This window comes from Eurosta solidaginis, chromosome 2, assembly GCF_040869045.1.
Source record: "Eurosta solidaginis isolate ZX-2024a chromosome 2, ASM4086904v1, whole genome shotgun sequence".
Lineage (NCBI taxonomy): Eukaryota > Metazoa > Arthropoda > Insecta > Diptera > Tephritidae > Eurosta > Eurosta solidaginis.
The window spans coordinates 140,714,536-140,735,390 of NC_090320.1; the positions used below are offsets into that span (position 1 = coordinate 140,714,536).

The 20,855-nt window shown below is 39.0% G+C and overlaps 1 protein-coding gene across 1 annotated transcript in view; it reads left to right on the forward strand.

Annotated features, from left to right (window-relative positions):
- Apoltp (Apolipoprotein lipid transfer particle) overlaps positions 1-20,855 on the forward strand; it is a 2,338,027-nt gene that overhangs the window by 1,844,385 nt on the left and 472,787 nt on the right. The window contains exons 19-20 of the mRNA XM_067766285.1: positions 2,845-2,996; positions 3,069-3,158. Coding sequence (XP_067622386.1) covers positions 2,845-2,996; positions 3,069-3,158 — 242 coding nt within the window. The remainder of the gene's footprint in view (positions 1-2,844; positions 2,997-3,068; positions 3,159-20,855) is intronic.

Genomic DNA, 20,855 nt, shown 5'->3' on the forward strand with positions numbered 1-20,855 from the left:
TGGAACGATTTAAAAGAACATTGGAGGAGCATTTAAGGAAAGTAGTGGACAAGTTCCATAAAGAGTGGGATACCAGCATACCATTATTCTTGATGGCTTACCGATCAGCAGTGCATGAGACAACGGGCCAAACCGCTGCAAAAGTAATTTTTGGCAATGACCGACTGCCAGCTGGTTTGAAGTTTGGGATAGATTCCGATGTGGGGAGAAATGTCAAGAAAACCACTGGTGTCTTGGAAGAAGAGCTGAGAAAGATACACGATCTTGTAAGGCAACGAGCAAAGATTATGTGTGACAAAATGAAAGCCAGATAGGATAAAGCAATTAATTCAGAAGGTTTTCAGGAAGGAGATTTGGTGCTGTTATACAACCCACAACGAAGAAAAGGTTTGTCCCCGAAATTGCAGTGTAATTGGGAAGGCCCTTACAAAGTTGTAAAACGGATCAACGGTGTAGTGTACCGCATATAAACCATTGGCAAACCACGAACCAAAATGAAGGTGGTTCATTTGGAAAGGCTGGCAGCGTTTAGATAGAGAGATTTGTCTGATCGGGACGACCAGACTTAGGTGGAGGGCAGTGTTACGATTATTAGCAATGCTAAGGGATATTATCATCTCTAAGCCAATACTAAGCAGTGACTTGTATGCACATCAACAAATGTATCATTATGTCTATACATATGTTCATACAAGCAGCGGAGAGCAACGCACAAACACATGCATGTATCTGAGATACTCCCAAAAATATGCAATCATCTGTGGAAGTATCACTCACATATACACGCAATGCGAGAAGCTATAATAATAGTGCATCTGTAGTTATAGCTGAGAAATTTATAGCTGGTAAACGACTAGTAAATTCTATAAATAGAAACGTCTAGAAGTATGCGAACGAGAAATAACAGAGTATAAAAGGAGGTAAAGCTGAGAATCAGTAATCAGTTTGATTTAAGCACGCTATCTGTCGAGAAGTAGAAGTGTTATTGTGAAGTACTTTAAAAAAGGCCATTTTGCACTATTGAATAGTGGAGTTATTTATTCAACAGTTTAGTGATTCGAACGTTAGTAGAAGGTTGCAAATAAGAGAAATTGCACTAAATTCGTTACAATATTATACTTTGCTGATTAAAAGAAAAACGGATAAGCTGAACTCTAACAAAAAATATCCGCAGACCTAAAGCTAAATACCAATTTATTAAACAAAATATGTGTCTAGTAGAATATTGTTAAATGAACTTAACGGATAAACAAAATTTCAATACTTGCCTTCTGTCTTAGGAAAACCAACTGCAAACTAGATAAGAATAAACAAAATTGAAATATTATTACTGGGTTTGGTCAAAATCTCCGGTCGTGAAGTGGTTTATATTGGCAAAGGCGATCGTGAACTTGTGGTACTTAGGTGTAGGCTGATCTGCGGCTCTGATCTATAACGTTTAGGAATCGGTTATAGCCTTTTCCTGAGACTATAATATTCCGAATATTTCCTACAACTAAAACGATACAAATACTAAAAAAAATCTCTGAATTGGATATTGAAATATACAGATTTACATTCATCATCTTTATGTACGTACTCAGGCAACTCTATTGGTACCTTGACTGGCATCTAGCCATGACCTAGAATAATTCGAAATGGATAGTACATGCGAAGAACTCAAAAATGATGGAAATCAATGAATGTTAATTTTCGATGTACGTCTTTTCTGCGATCCGCTCTCCGGACATATAGCCTTTCAGAACGGAGTTTCCTACAACAAAATAAGATGTGTATATCACCTTAACAATGAAAAAAAAAAATAAAAATAAACAACTTGACTTTTTAAGTGATCCTGTTCAAGGCCTAAGCATATAGCCTGAAGCGCTGATATTCTAAGACTCACTTGATATCCTTGTTAAAGAAAGATAACCGACGGCGCGCATAATTTTTCATACATATCTTGATACCGATCAGCCGATACCCACCACCGATGTTGCTACGCCAAGTGCGAAGCGACGACTAACTCAATTAACGACGACAGAGCGAATCATACGCGTGTGAATTGAGAGGGCACAATTGTGCTATGAAATGAATAGCCCTGATGTAGATACATGATGATTGAATTATTGATGTGCATTCACGTCACTGCTTAGCATCGGCTTAGAGCTGGCAGCACTCCTTAGTTTTGCTAATATTCGTAACAATATGATATGGTACGGGATGTTGAAGCCATATCCAGGTACATATCAAGAGAGTTTCACTTACCTGGGGTTCAAATAGTTCACAACTGTTGTATTGTCTAATGGTTGGATTTGTATTTTCTGGGAAACCGAAGGTGGAGAAATGGTTGGGGACATCTTCGGCTACGAGCAGTATTTACATTATTTCTTGTTTTGAAGAATAAAATGTTAATATATTTTTTTATGAACTTCGTGATTGAAAAAATGTGCGTATGTGAAATAAATAAGATCTTCAGTGAAAAGTAAAATTTTAACAAGTATAAAATTCATTATTCAGTCAACAAGGATAGTCAGAAAAGATTCAGAAAGCTGAATGAAAAATGATTAAACATTTTTGATCGGCTAAAGTAAACACACAAAATGTGATTGAAAAATAAATTCAAGTTTTGATCATCAAAAGTATTCATTTGATTATTTCTTTTTTTTTATCAATTGTATGATAACTAATTATTCAGCCAGAAAGAGTAATCAAATTGTAGTGATATGTAGGGAAATTCAAAATTGAATCACCTAAATGCTGAGTGGGACACTGTTTTATTGTAGGGGTATACAACTTTTACATTGATGGCTTCAAGCGTTGCTTATAATGATCTTATTACAAATACTTTAAACTATTCCTTAGCACGTGCCCTCTTACTAAATTCCGAATTTTACATAACGTTCGACAAGCGTTTCGTCAGCCTGGATATTGAATCAAGGAAAACGGAAAACTGCACCTATATATTATCGCACGATTTTTGGAATAATAGTTTTACTCTTTCTTTGGATTTATCGGTAATATTTTGTTATTCACGATACATGCTATCCACAAATTTGTTTCCATACTTACATACATTTTGCTTGCAGATTGCACCCAGCGGAACAAATTTTATTCGAGCTACCAACTTTATCCTTATTTCTAAGGAGCATATGTTCGAAATAGATCCCTCAACCAATGTAAGTAAAAGATTTGAGTCAACACCTTTCCCAATATGCCACTAAAGGCCTTTATTACGACCGCTAAAGAAGGTGGCACCACTTTGTTGTAAACCTCGAACCACGATCCGCAAAGTTAAATTCTGCAATTAATCTTGTTTTTATTTAGGTTTTTGTAGTTTTTATGATGCACATACCAAAAAAATAGATGCTAAAAAATTAAAAATCAAAAATATTGTTAATTTTTATTTGGCTAAATTTGCACCGCTTTTGATAACGGTGGGAGAAAACGGTCATGAGCGACTTTGTAATGTCATGACGGCCATAATATTTATTGCCCTGCCGCTAAATTACGTAACGGTGAACTTCACCGTCTTCTAAGTTTCCACATAATAACTTTTACATTGCAGTATTTTTGAGAACGTAATGTGCTGCTATTTAGCGTCACCGCTTTCGAAGAAACTTGGCTTACGTTTACTGTAAACAACGTTCTGCTCGATAAAATGTTTAAGAAAAACTGAAGATAAAACCGTGACTGAGGTGAAGTGTGTCGCTATCCAGAGCATGGAAATGCGTTTAAACTAAACTCAAAACATATGTATACTGTTTACGATTCCAATTTTTTATCAAATAATTTAAACAAAATTTGTAAGCTAAACGGTTTTATTGAAAACAATATTTACATTAAGTAATAATAATACTAAAAGCTAAAAATAATTAGGTAGGTCCTAGGTACTAGTCATTACACTCCTCATCAATCTAGGGCGTTGATCACACAATTAAATAAAAACGTTGGACACGTCAAATTTCTACTGATAGTCGTAAGTAAGAACCTTAATCAGGTTATGCACGCTTCACATTTTTAGAAATGTCACGCGCCCAACGCTTTTATTAAATTGTCTGATCAATGCCCTAGATTGACGAGGAGTGTGATGACTAGTAGCTATCTTATTACTTTCTAGCTTTTAGTATTATTATTATTTAATGTAAGTATTGTTTTCAATAAAACCGTTTAAGTTAAAAAAAAAATTTTTATTATATTATTTTCAAGTTTTTCGTCTTAATTGCCTATTATTTCTCATTATATTTAGTTCATTTGGTGACTCATTATTACGAGGACTCTTTCCTGACAATTTGCTGCAATCTAAGTCCTCGAACTTTTGATGCCACTTCTACTGGACTATATGTAATATTTGTTCCAAATATTAGCCAACTCGGACCCCAGATAGGAGTATTTTTAATATCTCAATCCTTGCTGCACTAAGCGGGATTTTTTTCATAAAGCGATTTCTATTTCTTTATGTAATATGTGTTCCAAATATGAGTCATATCGAACAGCAAATACGAATTCTTTGAATATTTTGATCCTTGCGCCATCCAGCGGCAATTTTTTTCGTAGGTCGCTTTCTATTCCTGTCTGTATTATGTGTTCCAAATATGAGCCAAATCGGACAACAAACACGATTTTTTGGAATATTTCGATCCATGCACCACCTATCGGATTTTTTTTCTTATTATTGCATTGTTATCGGATTCTGAGCTATATTCCAAGTTTGAAGCTCGTAGCTTACCGGGAAGTAACTTAAATTTTACACTGAAAGAAAAAGACTGGTAAAATCAACCGAAATACGAGTCAATTCAACCGGAATTTCTGTCAATTTTTATCCATCGCAACAAGATGTTGAATCAACTTCGCATAAATCGTTGGTTCGTAATTGACCGTTTTAGTATTCAAATGAACTAAAAAAAGTTGTTGCGAAAGCTTTGTACGAAAGCACCTATGTTGCCATATACATTCATAGGTAAATATGTGAATACATAAATACGCATACTTGCTACATATACATACATATGTATGCACTTACTAACCGAACCTCAATTGGGCGTACATCAAATATGCTGGCACACATTAAATTGTATACACTTTATTATTTTGTTTTATTAAACGCACTTTCACCAAATTTTATATTTTATAATTTATTTAATTTATAGTTTTGAACTTCGCTTTGCAAATAGAAATGAAAATAGTAGTAAAAAAACTGATTCTCAATTCTTTCAACTGCAGCTCAGCTCATTCTCAATTTATTCTCTCGCATGTAGTTGCAGGAACCCGCCTATGGAAGCAGAGGTAGAGGGCGGCCTCCACTCCGTTGGAAGGACCAGGTGGAAAACGATTTAAACTCCCTTGGTGTGACCAATTGGCGCCGGTTGGCGAAGCGAAGGAGCGACTGGCGCGCCTTGTTGGACGGCCATAACCGTTTAGACGATTAAGCGCCAATTAAGTAAGTAAGTAAGTAGTTGCAGGAATGTAATTCACCACTGTAGTAACTTTACATGTAAATCGACAAGTTTAATTTTCGTAACACTTTAAGTTGAAACGATTCCAAAACAAATCAAACTTTTATGTTGTCGGAAACATCAACCTTAAAAAAGGATGTTTTTTATTATCTTATTAGATTCGTTCGTGTGAGTGAAAATTCGTAAAAACTTGAACAAAATGTTACTAATTTTGGAAAAATCCTGTTCGTTCAAGCAAAACTTTTACAACAAGACGGCACAATTTTCCATTTCTCTTGGAGGAGAAGTTGCAAAATTATACCCGATAAATAGGTGTCCCGGTATCGAATAAGTTTTAGCAGAGTAAATTCAAAAAGGGTCTTTCGTTTTGTATTGATAACTGAAAACTAGTTTTTTTTTGTTTTCCAATTTTGTGTGTTCGATTTGTTGGTTTTCTTATTTTGGTGTTTTTTTTTTTTTAAAGTGGCACCATCATCGTAAGTACAAAGTAGAGAGCGCAGTGAGCGTAAAATTCTCTTTGAAATTTGCTCATCTATTGACTGTTGATCGCTGTTGAAATAACCAGTGAGATCAGTCGTGTTAACAAAAAAATCAGTTAGATTTATTAGGAATCTGACAATTTTACAGAATTTTGTTAACTTAAAAGCGACAACTTCTCTTCTGTTGAAATTACTAAATTAATTTGTTCGCTTGCCAAGAACTCGATCGAATTAACCGTAATTCGATCAATTTTTCCGAATCTACGGTCAATCAAGAACAACAGAACCGATTTGTTGATCTTACTAGCACCATTTCTTTCTGTGTAATTACAAAATTCGGCCTCCCGGACGGCCTGTCAAGTCAAGCTAAATAAAACCGTTTAAAAAAATGGAATTTTTCAAAAATAATGTGAGGACGAAATAAAACCTCATTAATTTGACCCACACAAAACTACCCCACACCATATGGATCACAGCCAGTAACACAACAGGCGGTCACAAAAGGCCCTAGCAACACGACAAACCAACAAGTCTCAGCAACACAACAGCAACACGGTGACCATGGCACCGCAACCGTCTGAGCTAACAACACCAAACACAACAGCCATAAAAGGAGCGACACAGCAGCACAATAGTCAATTAGCACGGAGCTGTGGTCGATGATCAGCAATTTACAATGGAGAGCTACAACGCTAAACTGACCAACAGCGTCAAGCATATGCACCAGGGCTACGAGGAGGAGAAAGCAAAACGTCCTAGGGTCGTACTGGTAGAAGGAGCTACAAGCGCCGACGCACAGTGGCGCCTCTGCCGTTAACGCATGGCAAAAATAAAAAAAATCAATTTTGTGTGTTTCTTCGATTTGTTGGTTTTCTTATTTTGGTGTTTTTTTTTTTTAAAGTGGCACCATCATCGTAAGTACAAAGTAGAGAGCACAGTGAGCGTAAAATTCTCTTTGAAATTTACTCATCTATTGACTGTTGATCGCTGTTGAAATTACCAGTGAGATCAGTCGTGTTAACAAAAAAATCAGTTAGATTGATTAGGAATCTGACAATTTTACAGAATTTTATCAACTTAAAAGCGACAACTTCTCTTCTGTTGAAATTACTAAATTAATTTGTTCGCTTGCCAAGAACTCGATCGAATTAACCGTAATTCGATCAATTTTACCGAATCTCCGGTCAATCAAGAACAACAGAACCGATTTGTTGATCTTATTAGCACCATTTCTTTCAGTGTAATTACAAAATTCGGCCTCCCAGCCGGCCTGTCAAGTCAAGCTAAATAAAACCGTTTAAAAAAATGGAATTTTTCAAAAATAATGTGAGGACCAAATAAAACCTCATTAATTTGACCCACACAAAACTACCCCACACCATATGGATCACAGCCAGTAACACAACATTAACACAACAGGCGGTCACTAAAGGCCCTAGCAACACGACAAACCAACTAGTCTCAGCAACACAACGACCGGTCACAACACGGCCAACTAACAAGTCTCAGCAACACAACGAGCGGTCGCAACATTTAACAGCAACACGGTGACCATGGCACCGCAACCGTCTGAGCTAACAACACTAAACACAACAGCCATAAAAGGAGCGACACAGCAGCACAGTAGTCAATTAGCACGGAGCTGTGGTCGTGACCGGAGCTACCACTCAAACGCACCTCGAATGTGTCGGTTCTACCACCAAGAAAGATCGTTTCATAGGAGTGAGTCGTGGCTCAAAGTTGTAAATGTGTCGGTTCTACCATCAAACACCGCTCGAGACTTCGTTCGCACCCGCGTAGACAAAGGCCCTGTCACAGTTACGCGCACCCGCGAATAGGTGACGTCCGCTCGCCTGCGCCGACGCCGACCGCGTCGCGAGAGTAATAAACCGCGCCGCAGCGACGCGACCGCCCCAACGCCACCGAGACGCTAGCAAGACAACGACGCAAGGCTCGACGGAAGATCGCAGCAGGAAGAGACGCCGACTCAAGGCGTGGCAGAGCATCGCCCAGCAATAAAATATACGCCGACGCAAGGCGTGGCAGAGCATCGCCTCAGCAATAAAAGTAGACGACGACGAAAGCACGACAGAGCACCGCAGCAGGAAGAGACGCCGACACAAGCCGCGGCAGAGCACCGCAGTCGAGAGAGGCGCCGGCATAAGGCGTGACAGAGCAACGCCCGGCAATACAAATAGACGCCGACGCAAGGCGCGGCAGAGCACCGGCTCAGCAATACAAGTTGACGCCGACGTAAGGCACGACAGAGCACCGCAGCAGAGAGAGACGCACAGGCGCCATATACAGACAGGGCACAGGCGCCATATACTAACGGGATCCGTCTAACGGAATACGGGCGGCCCGCCACCCCAGTCGAGGATATCGCAAGATAATCTAAGTTAATTTGCAAACGAAGTATACAAACACGTTTTCTTTTATGTTATAGTATTTAAGCAATCAATCAATAAAGTGAAGTATTATATAAAATCGATTTAAAAGGTGCCTCTTAAATACAAATTTATTGTAAACTGATCCCGGACACGGCGAGTATACCCCGGCAATTATTAAAGAAGCAACGGGGCGCCCGAACAGGGACCCTGCAAATCATACAACGTCAGAAGGAATATTCCTGACTAGAAACCTAACCGTAAAATGGCCGACCACGATACCACGTGGTTAGACAACTTTTCAGAGGAGCAGCTAATATCCATCATACAGGAATTGTGTATTGAGCAGACAGGCACCACCCGGCAGATCCGAAACCGCATAGCAGCACTGGCTTCGAAAACAAATGTTGACCCGGAAATACACGAAAAATGTTTATCCCCTGAAAGCCGCTTATATTGAAACTACAGACACGAGTGAGTTAAATGAGGTTAAGACCATGAACCAGGAACCATGAACATCATCGATATACCATCAGAGCAAAATCAGTTCGCGTTTCCTCGCAGGAACACAGAACCCCCACAACAGAACTTATCAATATCAGCAATAGCGGTATCATCCAACTGTACACCTCCACGGAATACGCAACCCGCGCAACGGTACTTACCATCGGGAATAATGGTACCAGCCATAAATTATACATCTCGGTAACTCAAGCACCAACCGTTCTGTTCGCACCCATCATCGGCCAAGTGCGGAAGTGGTAAGTTAATTGCGACGGTGAACGGGATCTGTTAGCATTCATCGAGCGGCTAGAGGAATTAGCCGAAGTGTACGCGCTAAACGTGGATCTCCTACCAAAAACCATGCCCGAGCTACTAGGGGGCACCGCGCTACAATGGTATCGCAATAACAATGCGCACTGGGAAAAGTGGACAAGCTTCAAACAGGATTTTTTATGTTTCTTCCTGCCAGTCAGATATTTCGAGGGTCTCGAGGTCGACATACGCCAACGAAGGCAGCATAACAGGGAGAAGTACAAGGATTACGGGCTAGCGATTCAGAGCGTGATGAGACACACAGTATACACCAGCGAACAGCGGCTGAAATGAATCTTCCGTAATAGCCACCTCGATTATCGACTTTATATCCGTCAGAGGGATTTCACCAATCTCGCAAAACTCTTAACCCTTGCCGAGGAATACGAAAGCATACACGAGGACTATCGAATACCATCAGACGGACATCGCCGCAAAGTTACGCGACAAGACTTTGGTTCCACCACTGCAACCTGCACCCCCACCACCGCCACAACCACCGAATATACCGCACCACTCGCCTCCAGGCAATCAGAGATTCCACCCCAACAACGTATGCAGGAGGTGCGGTGAACAGGGACTCTACGCCAATAGATGCCGAAACCCACGAAAAATTTTTTGCTGGGAGTGTGGCCGCAGTGATATACGCACAATCGAATGCTGCCGTCGACGTCAGGGAAACGACAGAGGGCTTCACGAAGAACAAGGCGCAGTAAGCCCAAGAAACCCAGCGCGGAATCGGCAGTAGCAATGTACCGTAGCCACGCCCGGAGCGGAATCAGCCGAGGCGGTCATCGATACAGGGGCATCGAGGAGTTTCGTTTCGAGCAGCCTTGCAGAACGTGTGGTAAACTCTGGGAGCGGAGAAATTGTGAGAATGGCCTTGGAGAAGCGTCACATCACACAGTTTTACACGTCATGTCCGGAGAAATCGAACTGGGCCTAGATACGTTAGGGAGCATGGGAACCACCATATCCTGCGGAGGAGGTCACATCGCGCTATCCAGGCCAGTCACGCAGCACACATTGCCACCAGCCAAGCCGACACAGAACACGGAGGAGGTAACGCCACCAGGCGAGGACAACAATAACATAGATGATAGGATCAATAGGATCAACGGCGCCTACAATGAGGACGAGGCGGAACGAGTGCGCGGTTTTCTGGCAAAAGAACTCCGAAAATTCGAGAGCATAAGTGGGGTGACGACAATAGCCGAGCACAGGATTATTCTGGCGGACGACCGCACTATCAAGCAACGTTACTTCCCACGCAACCAAGCTATGCAGAGCATCATCAACAACGAAATTAAAGAATTACTTCAGAAAGTATGCATCGAGCCATCCTGTAGCCCACACAGTGCACTAATCGTACTAGCCAAGAAGAAAAACGGGAAGAGGAGGTTATGCGTGGATTATCGGCAGCTCAACGCCCGATCCGTACCCGACGCGTACCCCTTACCCAGAATACAACATATACTGGACAAGCTACGACGAGCGAAGTATATCAGCAGCTTGGATTTGAAAAATGGCTACTGGCAAATACAACTGCGGTCCCAGAGCCGTCCGTACACAGCTTTCACGGTACCGGGACGCAGGCTATTCCAGTGGCGAATTTTTCAAGAAGGAAATCCGATACCTAGGACACATAATAAGCGATAGGGGAATTCACAACGATCCCGAGAAAGTTGCAGCCATCAAAGACCGGAAACCACCAACGAACGCGAAAGAGGTGCGTCAATAGCCGTGTTTTTTTTTACACGCTTATACGCTTCGTTTGCGCGTGAAGAAAAACGCCTATCCTCGCTTAGATAATGGTTATGAGACCCATCTAGCGGCAGTGGTTAAATAACAACATAACAGCACAGAGTGTAGCGAAAAGCGGAGACACAACCCTCTGATGGCCATAGGGTACAACATTTAGCTGAATCGGTTGCGATGAATTGTGGAATACATAGAATTAGTGTAGTGGGGGAAATATAAACACATTTTTCAGTTACATCTGAGTATAATGCGTATTGAAATTTAGTAGGACAAATTTTATGCACAGCCATTTCAGAGGTGTATTTAAAGTTTGTCCATTAGCAGTCCATACAAAGTTTAAACGTAAACGTATATAGAAGTAAAAAAAAACACAGCTAATATCTTGGTATAGCATCTTGGTACCTACGGTTAGTGCCCGACTTCGCCACGATCAGCCAGCCACTCACAACCCTGCTGAAAAAGGGCAAACACTGGAAGTGGGGGGCCGAACAACAGGGAGCCTTCGAGGTCTTAGGGAAAAACCTCACGGAAGCACCGATACTTGCCTGTCCGGACTTCACCAAGACCTTCACCTTACAAAGGGACGCAAGCAATGTCGGGCTGGGCGCCGTATTGACACAGGACTTGGAAGGCGGAGAACGCGTGAGCGCCTACGCCAGCAGGAAACCCAACAAGGCGGAAACCAACTACTTGCCCACCGAGAAGGAATGCCTCGCGATCGGCTGGGGAATACGCAAGATGAGGCCATACTTGGAAGGGTACCGATTCAAGGTAATCACGGACCATATGTACCTAAAGTGGCTAAACTCCATCGGAAGCCCCTCCGACCGTGTAGCACGATAGGCCTTGGAACTTCAACAGCACGCCTTCGACATCGAGTAGAGGAAAGGAAAGCTGAACCTGGTAGCGGACGCACTATCACGACAGCCACTGGAGACCCTAGGACTGGCAACGACAATAGAGCGACCATGCAAAAGGTGGCATAAGCGCATGACCGAAGTACGCACCAACCCAGAGAAATATGCTGACTATATAATACAAGATGGACAACTGTAGCGCCATATTCCCTGCCGGTCACACGATAAGGAAGCGGTCCCTTGGACATTCTGTGTGCTCATACTACTGCGACAACGAGTATTAAAAGAAAACCACGATATCCCAAGCGCTGGACACATGGGCATGCGCCGGACGGTAGCGCGCATTGCCAACCCGTACTACTGGCCCGACATGTTTCGGGACATCAGTCGGTACGTACGACAGTGCGATTCTTGCCAGAAGTACAAGGAAGCACAGCAAAAGCGGGCTGGAAAAATATGCTCACACAGGTGGTGCAAGAACCATTCGCCACGGCCTGCGTCGATTTCATCCCCCACGAGGCGTGCTACAGCAGAGGGCCTTCGCCGTGCGTTCAGGGAACACATCCTCGCAAGATTTGATGCTCCCAAAATATTGATATCGGACAACGGCGTGCAGTTTACCATCACAATGTGGCAGCGTTACCTCAAGGAAATGGGGATACGACAGCAATTCACGGCGCCCTACACCCCGCAAGAAAACCCAACGGAACTGGCGAACAGAACAGTCAAGAGAATCATAGCACAACTCACCAGATCACAGCACAACAGATGGGACGACCTTCTCCCAGAGATCGAGCTGGCCATCAACACCAGTGTGACCGCGTTCACAGGATACAGTCCAGCCTTCCTCATACAAGGGCGGGAACCGCGACTACCAGGGGCATTGTTTGACGAGGTCAACCTTGGAACGGGCACAGCTACCACCACGGCAGAAGAGAAATCCAACAAAATACAATAGGCATTCCAAATAGAGAGGCAGAACATGGAACGGTCGGCGGCAGACGAAGCACAGCACTACAACCTACGGCGGAGAAAATGGACCCCCGTAGTCGGCGAACTAGTGCTCGCAAACGAACACCATCTCTCCACGGCCGGGGAAAATTTGCCCCCAAATATGACGAACCCTACCAAATCCTAAGATATGTATCACCAGTGATACTCAAAGTACGAAAAACTAACGGCGGGAAGGAGAAAACGGTCAACATTGCGTAACTAAAGGTATATCATGCAGCAAAGACCATCGCAAGAAATTAAAATAAATCGCAAAAAAAAACAAACAAGAAAAAATGTACTATTAAAAATAAGCCGTGTTATTTTTACACGTAAACGTCTGTACGCTTAAACTTTATATGAACTGCTAAGCGCCAAACTTTAAATACACCTCTGAAATTGCTGCGCATAAAATGTGTACTACTAAATTTCAATACACATTATACTCAGATATAACTGAAATATGCGTTTTTGTTTTACCCTCTACACTAATTCTATGTCTTCTATGTGTGTCCACAATTCATCGCAACTGATTCAGTTATATGTTATACCCTGTGGCCATCAGAGGGTTGTGTCTCCGCTTTTCGGTACACCCTGTGCTGTAGCTGAAGTTATTTAACCACTGCCGGTATATGGGTCTCCTAAGCATTATCTAAATGACGATAGGCGTTACGTATACGTTTACGTTTGCGCGTGTATAAAAAAAACACGGCTAACATCAAGTATGGGTCATTCACCGGCCATTCTATTGCAAACCACGGAGGTGACAACAACGTTTTCTTTTGCTACGAATATCTACTGATCAGCAATTTACAATGGAGAACTACAACGCTAAACTGACCAACAGCGTCAAGCATATGCACCAGAGCTACGAGGAGGAGGAAGCAAAACGTCCTCGGGTCGTACTGGTAGAAGGAGCTACAAGTGTCGACGCACAGTGGCGCCTCTGCCGTTAAAGCATGGCAAAAATAAAAAAAAAAAGTTTGTGTGTTTGTTCGATTTGTTGGTTTTCTTATTTTGGTGTTTTTTTTTTTTAAAGTGGCACCATCATCGTAAGTACAAAGTAGAGAGCGCAGTGAGCGTAAAATTCTCTTTGAAATTTGCTCACCTATTGACTGTTGATCGCTGTTGAAATAACCAGTGAGATCAGTCGTGTTAACAAAAAAATCAGTTAGATTGATTAGGAATCTTACAATTTTACAGAATTTTGTTAACTTAAAAGCGACAACTTCTCTTCTGTTGAAATTACTAAATTAATTTGTTCGCTTGCCAAGAACTCGATCGAATTAACCGTAATTCGATCAATTTTTCCGAATCTCCGGTCAATCAAGAACAACAGAACCGATTTGTTGATCTTACTAGCACCATTTCTTTCAGTGTAATTACAAAATTCGCCCTCCCGGCCGGCATGTCAAGTCAAGCTAAATAAAACCGTTTAAAAAAATGGAATTTTTCAAAAATAATGTGAGGATCAAATAAAACCTCATTAATTTGACCCACACAAAACTATCCCACACCATATGGATCACAGCCAGTAACACAACATTAACACAACAGGCGGTCACAAAAGGCCCTAGCAACACGACAAACCAACAAGTCTCAGCAACACAACGAGCGGTCGCAACACGGCCAACTAACAAGTCTCAGCAACACAACGAGCGGTCGCAACATTTAACAGCAACACGGTGATCATGGCACCGCAACCGTCTGAGCTAACAACACCAAACACAACAGCCATAAAAGGAGCGACACAGCAGCACAGTAGTCAATTAGCACGGAGCTGTGGTCGATGATCAGCAATTTACAATGGAGAACTACAACGCTAAACTGACCAACAGCGTCAAGCATATGCACCAGGGCTACGAGGAGGAGGAAGCAAAACGTCCTAGGGTCGTACTGGTAGAAGGAGCTACAAGTGCCGACGCACAGTGGCGCCTCTACCGTTAAAGCATGGCAAAAATAAAAAAATCATGAAAGCATTCGCTAAATCTAATACATGTTTCTAATAGAGAATTTCCCAGGGATCAAGAATATACAACTGTTTTTTCACAGAAAATTATAGTTTACCAGGTAGAGCCGCTCAAAATTTACCAATTTTCAACATTGGGAAAAATTAGCAATTTTTCTTCTTTTTCGTTGTATTTGAAATGGTTTTGTGAGTAAATAAGGTGGCCGGTTGTCGTTTTCTTATATAGCAATTAAAGATAATTTAATTTAGGATTGAAACAAAAAAAGTTGGCGGATATACCTGTTTTTCGAAATGCCTATTTTTAAGCCCTTTTTAAAGCTTTGATGAAAAAAAAAAAATGTTAAAATAAGTGCTCCGTCAAATTAACGGTAGTTATTTTCGAAATATTCAGTTACCTTAATTCATAAAGTCTACCTGCGTCCAGCTGCAACTTCACTTTTTACATCAAATAAAGTTAAACAGCCTTGGGCATAAATACGCGCCTGAGCAGGTATATATAATTCAGTACGGCCGTAAGGTCGTTTTTGTTATTGGAACTTGTTAACAACATACATTTTTTTTAGTTACGAATTGTATACCTGAAATTCATTTTAATAATTTGAGTAAGTATATAAAGCTATCCATCATACAGTGCACATTATCATTCGTCTTTTGGAGATTAAGGAACTAAGTATTCTGGTTACTTAAATAAAGTGAATAGTATTTTTAAATATAGTTCACAGTTTAATATTTAGTCAGATACACTCGAAGCCAATTCTAATATGTATCTAGAAAACTCGAAACTATTTGCGGTGTTTAAATCTACAAAGTCAAGACGGGACTTCGTTGAGGCTATTATGAGAGAATTAGCGAGTGAAGCAAGCATTAAAGAAAAGGAAGGCCTGGAAGAAAGAGTTGGTTTACAATACATTATGATAGAAAGAAAATGGAAGGACGTCTATCGTACCAATTCAAAATTTCTAAGTAAGCATAAAAAGTGGCTAGTTGATAAAACTTTTTTAAAAAAATCATGAAAGCGTTCGCTAAATCTATTACATGTTTCCAATAGAGAATTTCCCAGGGATCAAGAATATACAACTCTTTTTTCACAGAAAATTATAGTTTACCAGGTAGAACCGCTCAAAATTGACCAATTTTCAACATTGGGAAAAATTAGCAATTTTTCTTCTTTTTCGTTGTATTTAAAATGGTTTTGTGAGTAAATAAGGCGGCCGGTTGTCGTTTTCTTATATAGCAATTAAAGATAATTTAATTTAGGATTGTAACAAAAAAAAGTTGCCGGATATACCTGTTTTTCGAAATGCCTATTTTTATGCCCTTTTTAAAACTTTGATGAAAAAAAAAAAATGTTAAAATATGTGCTCCGTCAAATTAACGGTAGTTATTTGCGAAATATTCAGTTACCTAAATTCATAAAGTCTACCTGCGTCCAGCTCCAACTTCACTTTTTACATCGAATAAAGTTAAACAGCCTTGGGCATAAATACGCGCCTGAGCAGGTATATATAATTCAGTACGGCCGTAAGGTCGTTTTTGTTATTGGAACTTGTTAACAACATACATTTTTTTTAGTTACGAATTGTATAACTGAAATTCATTTTAATAATTTGAGTAGGTATATAAAGCTATCCATCATACAGTGCACATTATCATTCGTCTTTTGGAGATTAAGGAACTAAGTATTCTGGTTACTTAAATAAAGTGAATAGTATTTTTAAATATAGTTCACAGTTTAATATTTAGTCAGATACACTCGAAGCCAATTCTAATATGTATCTAGAAAACTCGAAACTATTTGCGGTGTTTAAATCTACAAAGTCAAGACGGGACTTCGTTGAGGCTATTATGAGAGAATTAGCGAGTGAAACAAGCATTAAAGAAAAGGAAGGCTTGGAAGAAAAAGTTGGTTTACAATACATTATGATAGAAAGAAAATGGAAGGACGTCTATCGTACCAATTCAAAATTTCTAAGTAAGCATGAAAAGTGGCTAGCTGATAAAACTTTTTTGGACGAAGAAACGCCTAGCACGTCAACCAATCCAACTAGAGGGAGACCAACAAAACCCATAGAAGAGTGTTCTACCTACACAAGGAAAAGGAAGCTGTCTGATACCACAAAAGCTATGGCCACGACTCATCTTTCAGAAGCACTGGCTATTAAATATAAAAAAGACGAAGAAAACGTTAAGTCTCACATAACAGAAGCAGTTGCGGCAGCAAGTCCAGTGCGACTGATGAGGATCAAAAACAGCATTCTCACACCACCAAATGCGCTACCTAGGAAATACACTCCCGAAGAAGCTTTGGCGCTGTTTATAGATCTCGGTTTAACGAAGAAAAAATATATTATATTGCGTAAGTCATTATTTTAAGTTAATTTAGTGACCTTTAATAATGTATCTGTGAGTTAAGCTGGCTCGAGGTCAGGTGTAATAAAACACAAGAAGTTCTTGTATAACCGATATATTTCGATTACCTTCGGTAATCGTCCTCAGGGTAACTATTAACAATAAAAAACAACATGAAAATTATAATCAAACAATATATCATAAATAACAATAATTTTTTTAATTACATACATTTATTTCACTTTTTCACTGTCTGACGTGGAGTATTATACTGTTTATTTTTTGTCAACAAATGTCTGTACGACTGTGCAGTATTATCAATATCTATTTTGTAGTTAATTCGTATGTTTGAAGGTGTGTTAACGATATGTAACATTTCTAATGTGTACCTCTTCTTCCATTTCTCTTCTTTCTCAATAACTGAAGCGTCGTCGACGTTCGGACTGTGATAACTGCTGGCCATGAGAGCTGTTTTATGGTTGTTAGTAGAAATACATTGTTTGTAATCAGATTTGTGTTGTGACAGTCGAGTTTTTAATTTTTCTTTGGTTGTGCCCACATAAATCTTATTGCACGATTCTTTATCATTACCTTTGCAAGGAATTTTATATACAACATCGCTTTTTTCGGTGTTTGGTATTTTTGATTTTGTTTTATTGAAAATATGTTTTAGAGTGGTTATTGGTTTATGGGCAATTTTTGTTTCTTCGCTATTACAGCAATCTGATTTGGCAAGTCGCTCTGATAAACCAGGTACGTAAATAACAGATTTAAATGTTTTTGGGATTTTTGGTATAATATCTCGGTTTGTTGATCCCGTTCTTCTTATTAAGCTTTTTACAATATTCTCTGGAAAATCATTATCTCTTAATAGTAATTTAATTTCTTCTATAGTTTCTTTGTGGTAAGTGTCGTCCGATATTTGTAGCATTCGTTTTATACAGCCCGTTGCTGTATTGATAATCATCGTCTTTCGGTGTTTGGAGTTAAAATTGATGATGCGTCCTGATGATATTGATTTCTTATACCACTTCAATTTAATTTTATTGCCTTCTCTTATTACAAGTGAGTCCAGGTAGGGTAATTTTCCATCTTCTTCGAATTCCGTAGTAAATTTTATATGTCGATCAAAGGAGTTTAATACGTCAAGTGTGTTTTTTACCTCGGTTTCTTTTACTATAGCAAAAATGTCATCAACATATTTTGCTACAGATCTTGGCTTTTGTATTAGCTTTTCAATGCTATTTTCCAACAACTTTTCCATTAATATGTTCTGTTCCCTAGCATACCCACACAACTTGCACTTGACGTAATAAGAGATAAATGGACAATAATAGAAGAGTACACTAAAATACCTAGAAAAATGTTTATGGAAATAGTAAAGTTCTGCTTTGAGGAAAATAGATATTTTAAATTTAATGACAAGATATATACTCAACTCCAAGGATTACCAATGGGATCACCGACCTCACCTATCATAGCAGACATATTAATGGAAAAGTTGTTGGAAAATACCATTGAAAAGCTAATACAAAATAAAATTAAATTGAAGGGGTATAAGAAATCAATATCATCAGGACGCATCATCAATTTTAACTCCAAACACCCAAAGACGATGATTATCAATACAGCAACGGGCTGTATAAGACGAATTCTACAAATATCGGACGACACTTACCACAAAGAAACTATAGAAGAAATTAAATTACTATTAAGAGATAATGATTTTCCAGAGAATATTGTAAAAAGTTTAATAAGAAGAACGGGATCAACAAACCGAGATATTATACCAAAAACCCCAAAAACATTTAAATCTGTTATTTACGTACCTGGTTTATCAGAGCGACTTGCCAAATCAGATTGCTGTAATAGCGAAGAAACAAAAATTGCCCATAAACCAATAAACACTCTAAAACATATTTTCAATAAAACAAAATCAAAAATACCAAACACCGAAAAAAGCGATGTTGTATATAAATTTTCTTGCAAAGGTAATGATAAAGAATCGTGCAATAAGATTTATGTGGGCACAACCAAAGCAAAATTAAAAACTCGACTGTCACAACACAAATCTGATTACAAACAATGTTATTCTACTAACAACCATAAAACAGCTCTCATGGCCCACTGTGCCAGCAGTTATCACAGTCCGAACTTCGACGACGCTTCAGTTATTGAGAAAGAAGAGAAATGGAAGAAGAGGTACACATTAGAAATGTTACATATCCTTAACACACCTTCAAACATACGAATTAACTACAAAATAGATATTGATAATACTGCACAGTCGTACAGACACTTGTTGACAAAAAATAAACAGTATAATACTCCACGTCAGACAGTGAAAAAGTGAAATAAATGTATGTAATTAAAAAAATTATTGCTATTTATGATATATTGTTTGATTATAATAATCATATTGTTTTTCATTGTTAATAGTCACCCTGAGGACGATTACCGAAGGTAATCGAAATATATCGGTTATACAAGAACTTCTTGTGTTTTATTACACCTAACCTCGAGCCAGCTTAACTCACAGGTAAGTCATTATTGCAACGTAATGCCGATATTTTACCTGGATACAAAAAAATTACTCAAGCCAAGAAAGAAGCAGTTCATCTAAGTCCCAAAATAACCGAAGAATCAGCTGAAATTGAGCTACAAAACCTAATGGATCATACGTCTACACGACTCCTTCAAAGTTTTACTGAAGAAAAGTTGAAATCACTGCCAAAGGGGTTAGCATTGATAACTAAGTGGGGCTGTGATGGATCATCAGGACAAAGCGCATATAAACAAAGAATAAATGTAGACGATGAAACAATTACAGATAGTAATATGTTTATTGCTTCTATTGTTCCATTACGACTAAAAGATGAAGCTTCATAATATTGGAAAAATCCACGTCTGTCATCAACTATATTGTGCCGCTCGATATTATTTAAATACGAGAAGGAGTCTTCGGAACTCATAAAAGCTACAGTGAGTGATATAAAAAATCAAATTTCCAAATTAGAACCAAAAATAATTGAAATTGAAGAGGGGAATGTCATTACAATAAAGCATGATTTTCTTCTAACAATGTTCGATGAAAAAGTTTTGAACTTAATAACAAATACGACATCTACAATGAAATGTCCAATTTGTAAGAAGAGCCAAAAAGACTTTGAAAATCTTGATGATTCAATAACTTACGAACTAAATTATGAGTATGGAATATCTCCTTTGCATGCTAGGATAAGATGTATGGAATTTTTTTTGAAACTGTCACGAGTTAGACAAAACGAAGACCTTTTCAACATGTTAGCTATCTCTTCTGATCCAGTCATATCATCTATGAGGTATGTAAGAACACAAAAAGATCTTACAGATGCGTATAGCTCAGAAATGGTTGCTTTGTTAGATATATGTTCCAATGACGATGGCTATTTTAAGATAAAATAAGTTTCTCACTTCTTATCACAACAATGAAAAAGAGATTTACTAATCAATTTTGTTACTTTATTGAAAAATAAGATATCTATGTACAAGTTAATTTTTTATTTAAAATAAAAGAATTAATTAATTTAGTAATTTTTAAATATATACTTTTCGTTATTGCATTTCTCTAAAGTTTATCAAATTTATTTTAAAGTTTAGGCATTTCGCCTACAAACTAGAATTAAATTTTTATAGAAATCAATACGTATATCGAGTTTGGTACAAATTGGTAAGGCGGTTACTAAGATCAAACTTTTTAGCATAAATGGGCAGTGCCACTCACCTTTTCCAAAATTCGTTGGCTGTTTAATCTTTAGCTCAAATAATATTTC